General features: G+C 39.5%; 1 protein-coding gene across 1 annotated transcript; it reads right to left on the bottom strand.

Moving 5' to 3' along the window:
* Positions 1 to 1,820: 1,820 nt before the first annotated feature.
* Positions 1,821 to 10,365, bottom strand: LOC115013016 (SPARC-like protein 1). Its single transcript, XM_029438966.1, has 12 exons — positions 10,313 to 10,365; positions 8,499 to 8,675; positions 7,478 to 7,533; positions 7,270 to 7,335; positions 5,971 to 7,188; positions 4,839 to 4,947; positions 4,353 to 4,474; positions 4,138 to 4,258; positions 3,912 to 4,048; positions 3,601 to 3,749; positions 2,880 to 3,028; positions 1,821 to 2,497 (listed from the first exon to the last, which is right to left on the bottom strand). Exons 1-12 carry the CDS (start codon positions 10,347 to 10,349, stop codon positions 2,469 to 2,471), a joined length of 2,370 nt encoding a protein of 789 aa, XP_029294826.1. The 5' UTR covers positions 10,350 to 10,365; the 3' UTR covers positions 1,821 to 2,468.
* Between the last annotated feature and the right edge of the window lie 35 nt (positions 10,366 to 10,400).

Genomic DNA, 10,400 nt, shown 5'->3' with positions numbered 1-10,400 from the left:
ATTTTTACTCACACCGGTCCTAAAATAACTACTCACATTGCACAACAACGCAGCAGCGATGACCACAAAATGTCAGGATGCTATTAATTTGTAAACACCTCTGCTGTTGCGGATAGACAGAAGCAGATATTTGTCATGTTTCATCAGCATATTTTCAGACATTAAATTCATCCGCAGTGTGGTTGGCTGGGCATGTTGTCACATACTGAGGCTGTCTGGGAAAGTTTTTTTTTTTTTTTTGCTGCTGACTGGGCAGCCCACAGCCGACCAGGTAAACACCCTCTGTGGAAGTCTGGTCTGGAGCTTCATGCTAATTACACACTGTCATGAAGTTCAAATTAAGTAACATTTTCTTCCTGTTTGCAGTTTAATGTTGCAACAAATGGTATTTCACAAAGTAATTATGTAAATATACGTGTTTTTATATGTATGATTCATGATTTTCAGGCTTTGTAAACAAGAATCTGTTCTGCCAACATGTGAGTAATATGTTTCGGATGTTTTTCATATTAAGAGACCCAAATCACCATGTTGCAAGTAGTTGCAAGCAATGTACTATAAATAGAAATGTGTGCATATTTGTACCAGTCTCATACACAAAGATAACATCAGAGGAGCCACACCCTGTTTGATGTTGTTCAGTGTTTTGCTAAAGTACACTTTGACAGACTTAATTCGGGCTCCAGGTGATGTGAAATCAAACATGTATTTTATTGATGTATTAGAATTAAGACTCAACAAAGATTCAACAATTAACTTCCATCATTTATTGGTCATTAGTTATGATGACATTTATAACATTCGAGCATGAACAGGATGTAGGGGAATGAATCATGAGATATCTGTGACAGTCGTCTCATTTTGCTTGCTTCTCCTCCATCTCCGTCCCAGAGCATTCTTCCTCCTCTTCGGCTGTCATCACCTTCATCACCGGGGACTGTGTCCTCTTGAGGAGAGCTGCCAGTGAACGCTGAAACCTCACTCCGCCGGCTGCCCGCCCACGAGCAGCACCCGGCAGTTGCTGGTTGTTCAGCCCGGCCACCGAGATCAGCTGCACTTGGCCGGGCGTCAACAGAGCACCCTGTTGGTTTCCTCCAGCATTTCCCTGTGGCAGCACTGCATACAGAGTGACCGGCCCTCCCCTGGCACCCTGAGTCACCTGCCCCTGTGGATTCACATTAGTTGCGCCTGCCTGCCCCACAAGAAATGCCCCACCTTGTTGGAGAGCTTCGATGGGAATAAGCTGCTGCAGAGGAGCCTGGCCTACTTGGTTCCTGATTGGCTGGACAAACAATGAGCCACCAAGTTGGACTAAGTGTCCCACAATGGTTCCACCATTTAGTTGGACCCCATTTCGAGCCCCAGAGTTACCAGCTGCCTGCTCCATTATTATTCACCACCCCATTGGCAAGTGCCTCAACACTACCTGAAGACACACCACCTTCCACCACAACAGCCACGGTGGAGAAGAGAACGCACAGTGAGCAGAACATGTTTAATCTCAGTCACAGCAGACAGTCGACAGGTGAAGAGCTGCTTCTTTCTTGGCTTATATAGAGAGCGTTAGATTCGATGATCACCAAGAAAGGTCCAATCAGAGTCCAGAACTTTGTCTCAAAACAACAAGTCACTGTAATCATCGTGACCATGCTGCAGGCTATTTTCTGCTTTGTTACCTTACAGAGGGCCGTTATTAAGGATTATGTCTCAAACCTTAACCAGGTATCAGTGACTTGCATTTTTAAAACCATTGTTGCAGTGGTCATATTTTCATGTCATGGTGGCTTCAGGGAAATTGAACAACGAATAAAACATGAAGAGCATAAACTGATGTTTCCCAACTGGGATTCACCAATATAATGCAATAACTTTATTTCAAGACTGTAAAGAAAGTCATCATTAACGACAGGGTGCACGAAAATATGTTACGTCATGATATTGTGAAGTCCAATGCTGTCAATATAGCTTTAATTAGAGCTCCTAAGAAACGTAGGCAAAGACAAACATTTACAGCATTTGCTACTAAGATAACACAGTTAATGTTTTACATTTTGTAACACAAGTGTAACACAAAGAGTAATTCTGCACTAAATCACTCTAACATACAAATTAATTTTTCTCCTGGTACTATATACAACAACTTTGTTACTAATGAGCTGATGTAAACTTTTCCCCAGTTTGGAATGCATTAGAAAACAGTTTCTGGATTAAACCAGCTAAACATAACACTTTCTTATAGTCTAATAAAATGATTCTAGCTGCTTAGTCTAAATTACAGAACAAAGATCTGAATGTCCAAGCTTTGCCTGACACAAAATAACAGCGATGACCACCAACACTTTGCCTGCTATAGTAGTTAATTTGTATGTGTCAGAGTTGCTAATGTTACAGAGGTTCATGGAGGCTTCAGTCTCGAGCTGCATTTGGAGCAGCTTCAACAGGCTTGTGTAGTAAGTACAAAATGAAGCTCAGAATAGCAGGTTGACATCCATATCATCTGTAGAGAGAATGAATAGCAGGCATTAATAGGATGAAAACTAAATGACAACAGTATTTACCAGATATAAATATAAACAAATCATGGATAATTGGGAGTGTTTTCTTTAAATGCCCAATACAGAAATTAATTGCTGGACTTGAATATGTATTGTTAGTCATTTGAAAACTTATAATATAATATCAAATAAAAAGAAACTATCCACATTTTCATTAAGAATTTGGTTCAAATAATAAAACAATAATATGAAATAATTTATTGTGAAAAATCATTACTTTATGTGAACATATACAGTCTCACTCTGAACCAAGCATAAACGTTACAGCCATTATCAATGATTAGAAAAGTGTTCTGTATGTTGGTGACATGGTGTTGCTCTTACCATTCTTGATACCGAAACAGGAAGTCCACTCTTTGAAGGACACCTGCTTGTCTTTGTCAGCGTCGCACTCTTGAAAGAAGCGGGAGGTGCAGTGCTCCATCGGCACCAGAGGGACTCGAAGTGGGGCCAGCTCTGAGTGGGACAAGACTCTGCACAGGACAAAGGAACATTGTGAGCGGATTATTTAAAATATACAGTACGGTATGTTTGCAGTATAATTAGACTCATGAATGGGTTTTATGATATACCCCGCCCAGTACTGCCTGGAGTTTGTTTGTCTGTTTGTTTGTTTTGTTTATATACGTCACCATTAGCTACTCTTCATGATTTTAACAATACTTCAATAACAGAAAATGCATCAATATACATAAGTTACATTCATACTCACAACAAAACTCAATACATAACACAAACACTAAGACCGACAACCAACTCAAACAGCTCTATAAAATACTCTAAATTGAGAGTTGAGAAAAGAAATCACTTGGATTTATCCACTAGATCAATATCACATCTTCGAGAACAGAAAAAATGACACCTAAAAGTAATATAATGTTATATACAACTCATTGTGTAAACAAATACAATTCTAACTTTGTTAAATATCTTATATTAGTCCAATCCAATCCAAATGGATAGCTCACATGTCACATTGACTTCCAAACCCATATTAGTGAAAACCAAACAGGAGCAATGAGGTTGAGGAAGTAATAAAATGTACCTGTCAGAAGGGTGTTGGTCCAGTTGTGCAAACTGCCAGTGCACTGGGTAAATGTACATGTTGTAGTTCTTCTCAAAGTCCTGCGCGAGCAGCTCAACTGAGTGATCACCCGCATGAAGACGCCTCTCACTCTCAAAGATCTTCTTCACCTACAGAATACACAACATTGTACATAATCTTTCCTTTTCACAAACGTGCTATGTGACTCTCTGACTCACTCACTCATTCACAGTTTCTAAGAATAAGATTAAAATAGATGTTTTTTAAGAAGCCTGAGAATCCTACGTATTCATTTGAGCAGTAGATCTTACTCTAAAACGCTGTTTAGGCGTGAGGAAGCTGTGGGAAATGGAGTCATGTTCATAGAGCTGCAGGAGCACATTTTTCAGCCAATCCCTCATTCGTAGAGGGAACTGCAACAGCTCAGTGTCCACACATTGAGGTATTACTGAAAGTGAAAGAGATAGAAATAAATATTTCCTGCATCATAAACATCGCTGTTTGAACCAAATACTCTGTACAGTGGATAACTCTCACGTTTGCATGGCCCAGTGTAGTCCAGATGAAGTCTGTGTCCTCTCTTAGTGCCCTCCAGGTTGCATTTAGTAGCAAAGAGTTCACATGAGGTATCATATGTTTTGTTGTTTGTCCCACAAACCTACAGAAATTGACCAACAAGCAACAATCATATGCAAAGCAGGAGCTGTTGAACATCATTCCGGTTTAGCGTTCAACAGATCATCCGTACTTACATGATCATACTCATTCACACTGGGAGGACATTCTGACGGCTCTTGACACACACAGCCAGGCTTTTTGTCCGCATCAAGTTTACACGTCTTTCCACGTTTGCAGGGGAAGTTGTCACATGGATCTAGAAGAAAAGACAACCACTGCCATGACCTTTGACCTATACTCTGTCTGAATTTTAAAACCAAGAATAATTTTCAGGACGGGTTTGGTTTTATTCCTATTTCCAATGTGATGACTGGAAACCAATGAGCTAAAACCACTACGCGCCATCCCCTACATTCCTCTGACATTTGAGTTTGTACAGCGATCAAATTCAACTTGATCTCCATTATTCACTCCTTAAGCCCTCAGAGCTGTGTTTTGGTAGTGACCGTGAAGCAGAGCTACACAATTCATGCAGAAGTTTTAGCTTCAGTCAGCAGATTCCCGTGTGAGGCTGTTGGGATAGTGCATTAGTCAGTATGGGGAATGTTGAATTAACCAACCAGCAGGGGCTTCTGGGCGATGTACGCCTCCACCAGGAGAGGGTCTTGAACCTGGGTAGAGATCCACTGTGGCTCTTATCTGCACTGGATTCATTCCTACTAAAGGACCCTGGAAAGGAAACATGAAAATTAAAATCTTTTGATATTTCTTGAGATTTAAAATGTTTTTTCGTTTTAACCACTTATTATCAGATCAAAGCATCACAGAACATTTCAATTCAAATGTCCTCAATAAAAACCTGTGTAACCGATGTGTTGGCCACTTGTGTGCCGCATAAACACACTGTAGACACAACTGTGACATATTACTAATTCCAGCTAAAAATATAACTTTAAAATTCCATGTAACTGAGAAATGCAACTGTTTTATTTGAGCAGGATTTAGTCTCTGCCTTGTGTGTTTGATGATTGTGTTTTTATTTAAACTGTGCCTCGGCCAGGCCCTGAGAAAAAGATTTATATCTGAAGGGACTTCCTGGTAAAATAAAGATTGAATAACAAAAAAATAAAGTTAACCTTAAGTTGACCTTTCTCACAGAAGATATTTTTTTGACTTGTCATATTAGGAAAAGCCCAGGTGTCACTAATAACACTAACGATGGCTCTGTCCTATTCAGGTGTTCCAGTGAGATGTGTGCGTGCAAGATACCAGGAACATGAAATCAAAACCAGCCATCATTAATATCATTATTTACAGCTGTGCTTTTCCAAAGTCAAAATGTCTTCTGTGAAAAATGCAGATATGGAGCAACATTGGAGTTGTGTTTCTGGCCACCTGGTAATTGTAATTCCAATATGCACCTTACTTCTAGCTGCTAAAAGCTCCACTATGTTCACCAGCGAGACACTAACTTGGTCTGTCTGCTCTTTGGTGCTGGGCTGGTAGTGTATAGTGGAGTTTTTTCAGTGAAAACAGCTGCCTGCTTCTGGCAAACATCAGTGTGAGAGTGAACCTAAACAGTTGAGGGCCATAAGAAATATGAGCTGAAGGACACTACAAAGCTCTATAGAGGTGAGGGGAACTGCAGAGTCGAGCGATCTGCCACCATGACCCACCCTTTTAAGCAAGTAGTCATGTGATCCATTGAGAATTATATATCTATTGTAAATGTACAGATTGAGCATGCATTACCCATTTTCCTGCCCTTCTCCTCTTTGCCTTTTGGACTGTATTGTCAATGCTGATGCCCTCAGATGGCTGAGGATTCTGTTGGCTCTGTTCCTGTCCATTCTGTTGGCTCTGTTCCTGTGTTTCATCATTCTGTGGAGAGTGCTTTCTCGCCCGCTTGTTCTTCTTTTGCTTCCTCGTCTTTTCCTTGGTGTGACTTCCGCTGTCATTCTTATTGTTCCCTTCCTCCTTTCCAGCCAGTCGGGAGCCTGATTCAAATTCTGTATTGCTCTTTGGTTCTTCAGGGTTCACATTGGCTTCAGGTTCTTTCTTATCGACATCTTTAGATTTGGCCTGTGAGTCTTTGTCCTTGTCCTGATTAGACGCTTCCTCGCTCTCCACTGCCTCTATGTTTTGTACGTCTTTTACTTCTTGTTCATAGTCATCTGAAATGGCGGGCAGTCCTTTGTCACTGGTTTCCTTCTCTTTAACATCTGTTTTTGAAGGAGGCTGGGTGTCATCGGTGTGGGGTTTTATTTGAGCAGATACAATCTGCAGAGGTAGTAAGATGCCACTGTCTGCAGCATAGTCAAGATCAACTGGGATCTCTGACTCTGTGCTACCATCCGTTTCCTCCAGCAACGCCCCTTGTTCCTCCCTGTTTGCTGTTTTTTCAACCGACTTTTCCTTGAGTGACATATTTTCCACCTCTTTCTCTTTCTCAAGCATTTCAGGATCTCCCTCACTCTCTTCCTCTACTACTTCTTCCTCATCTGTCACCTCTTTAGCGTCTCCTTCCAATTCTAATTTGTCATCTAACTTCTTCTCCTCTTCTTCCTCAATGGTCTCCACAGTCTCATCAGACTCAACCTTGTCTTTGTCCATCTCCGCTTCTTCTTCCTCGAGCACTCTTTCTTCTTCTTCTTCTTCTTCTTCTTCTTCTTCTTCTTCTTCTTCTTCTTCTTCTTCCTCGAGCACTCTTTCTTCTGCTTCCTGCTCTTCTTCTGCTTCTTTCTTCAGGAGGTCTACCAACTCCTCCTCACTCAGCAGTACTGCAGTAGTTTTGTCGTTCCTTTCAGTCACCTCAAACTCTCCCTCCTCCTTGTTAGTGTTAGTGTTAGCGTTAGCGTTAGCATTGCCTTGGGAGCTCAGTTCCTCATCTTCCTGCTCCTGGCTGCTAGCCTCAAACGCGACTAAAGTGGGTAAGATCTGTGGCTCGTTGGCCTCGTCTGTGATGATGTCCTTAATCAGGAGGAAAGAAGAAATCCATTTTAAAACATGAAATCATCTTAAGTTTTAAATACTTTTCGAGGCCTCCTCTACCTTTTCTTTCGCTGTGTGTGAAGTCTTATGCAATCCATGATGTTTTCCATGAGGTTTACTCTTTACCTAGATGTAATGGGGATCATTAATATTGAACTTACATTCAGTTAATGCCAAAACTGCGATAAACAAATATCACATCACATCTTGTGTTTGTCAGTCCTCTCATGGTAAAGTTTAGTGTTGAATTAAGAAAAACATTACTCACAGACAGGGCAAATGTTGCTGCCAGTAAGCAGAGGAATACTAAGCAGGCCCTCATACCTGAAACATTGAAATGATTATTTTAAACATCAGACAAAAACTTAAACATAATGTAATTACATGTGCGAATTTACATTTTTGTGAATCCAACAAATGAATAATAAACAATCAATACATTATAATCTGACTTCTAACTGGTGAACACAAAGACACACACTTGGCAAATCTTTCAAAGTTGACATGAATGAGTGCGTCTGTGTGCTGCCAACACTTTCATGACGAGCAGAGTTGCAGGATTGGCCTCCACTGTTGTCAAGGTTACAGGCCTCTGAGATGCGCCTCTCTCTCAAAAGTCACATTCAGAGCTAAAGTAAACATCAGAAGCTACCAGACTGGAAAAAGTTGACTTAGTCCACAAACTTTTTGTCTCTCTGGACGGAAACAAAACAGACACTATGGGCCTGTCCAGGAGAACAATAGCTCTCTGGTTCGGCCCACTAAATCCCAAATAGGTGTAGACAGGAGGGGGTGTACGTATGAAAATTCACCCAAAAATGATAAATCAAACCATTTTATCTGATCGTATTTTACAATATCGAGGCAATTTTACAATTAACTTTTGATCTTTGATATAACACCCATATTCCAGGATAGTCGTAAATGTATCTCTCCCATTATTTAATCAAATATATTTGATCTCTTTGAGGATATTTTACAACTATAAATTACATATTGATATACAGGTTATGCACAACCGTAAGTAAGCAACATTTAAGTGTTTCTATTATGTACAGTATTTTAGTACATCAGTGTAGACAGTATATTAATAGTCCCTATCTCCTGATATGTACAAACATAATTAAAGCATCAATGTCAACATCATAGTAAAGTTCTATCATAAGAGGGTACAGTCGACGCTTAAGCAACTCACAACAGGTCCGATTGCAAAATAGTTGGTCAACACACATTTATATTTGATCATTAATATTCACAACAAAGAAAAGTCTTAGTAATTAGTATTTTACCTGAGGCTGGCAGTAGCAAGAGAAATGAGAATCCTCGCCTGTGTTGAACCTGTGAAGGTGTCCTTTTATATTCGAGACCGCGCTCACACTGTCCACAGAAACTGGCAAGCTGCACACACTTTTCTTTCTGGGTTGATGGTGCCAACGCTTTTTTTTTGCTTTGGGAGGGTCTTAGGGCTACATACAGAGAGACGGAGAGACAGAGATCCTGCACTGAGCTTCAGTTGGGTGCTTTGATTGAACAGGTGACAATCCAGAGGTCTCAAAAACAGAAAAATTATCTTTTGGCTGAATTTTATTTAAACTTATATTACATCATTGCTTGAATCTGTTAGGGAATCGATACAGAGAGAGAAATATTGTTAAGGATAAGCTTGTACGTAGACACATTGTAAATTCATACAGATGATGATATTGCACTTGAAATTGAAAAGATATTGATAGATTATTAAGTTCTGCTTTATTGCTGATCAGTACTGTCTGCAATCATGCATTAAATGCATGTCCAAGTCCAAATTCAATCCAAATGTTGGATTGAATTTGTGTTTTGTGAATATTTGTATGTTGGTTATGACAGAATGAAAACAAATGTGTGAAACTTGTCACATGAAACATGGTTTTAGAACAGATATAATACAGAACGTTGGCCATTAGATGTCACTCTGTCGCACATTGCAATAGTTATATCTTCACTCTTGCAAGATTTGTCCTCTTAATGTTTTCTTATTATAATACACGACTACTCATTGATAAAGCAGTTTCATATAGATGGACATTTTGTAATGGAAATGTAGATTTTCAAATATTAGTCTGAGCACCTACAGTTTTGTGACAACTGGGCAAACTCTTTCTGCTGATGAAGATCATGAGATATGACTAAGAGCTCCAGAAAAGTTATTAAAGTTACTTACTCACCTTGAGGTGAGATTGTTTGTCAACCACTGTGAACTTTGAAGCTTTTTCATGTATCAATGATGTGATATAGCTTTTAGTATTATTAGAACATATCTTTTATACTACTTATTATTAGTTTTACAGCAATTGAGATCATTAACATTTCAAACTAAATGCACTGCAGCTAGTGGTGCAATTATCACTGCCATGTGCAATATTCACTTTTTATCAACCACTTTGTACTTATATTACTTTTATTCTATTTAACTATTGTGTACTCGCCACATTACTTCATATTTTGCTGTAACAAGGTAAATTTCCCGGTTGTGGGACTAATAAAGGATTTCTGATTCTGATTCTGAAGTACTCGGATAATACCAATACTCAGCGTAGAAATACTCTGCAAGTAAAAAGTCAAAGTGTTTCTAAAGTACAAGGTGCAGAAGTATTAGAAGCAAAAAGTACTTAAAGTTTGAAATACTCATTATGCAGAATAACCCCGTTCAGAATAATATACAGTTAGTATATTATATAATTGATATTATTGATACATTAAAGTGTAAACATCCCTTTTAATGTTACAGCTGGTGAAGGTGGGGATACTTTCAACTATACTGCTGGGTAGCTTAATCTATAATAACACATCAGAATGTATTTCTTGATTAAAAAATGTAATTAATAATATGAATCTTCAGTTGTCAGATAAATACAGTGGAGTAAAAAGTGTCCCAGTCTGATGCCCTCAGATGTTTTGTTAAGACTGGACTGAGTTGTATGGTTTTCTGTTTGCAGCCTTTTTCCTTCATCTCCCATCACACCTGCTCTCAATCAGCCTCGTTAGTCCTTCCCTGCTCCCAGAGTTTGTCCCATCCAATCAGCTCACTGCCTGCTCTCCTGCCTCATCACCTCATTCCCCTCACCTGAGCTTCTCCGGCCATCTCTCCACCTGCACTTCATCACCTCGTCAGATTAGTTTGCGTTTAGTATTGTCAGCCTCATCCATGAATA

The sequence above is a fragment of the Cottoperca gobio genome, chromosome 1 (assembly GCF_900634415.1).
Source record: "Cottoperca gobio chromosome 1, fCotGob3.1, whole genome shotgun sequence".
In the NCBI taxonomy this organism is placed as follows: domain Eukaryota; kingdom Metazoa; phylum Chordata; class Actinopteri; order Perciformes; family Bovichtidae; genus Cottoperca; species Cottoperca gobio.
Note: the sequence above shows the minus strand (reverse complement) of the source record. Positions and strands in the feature narration are given on the sequence as shown.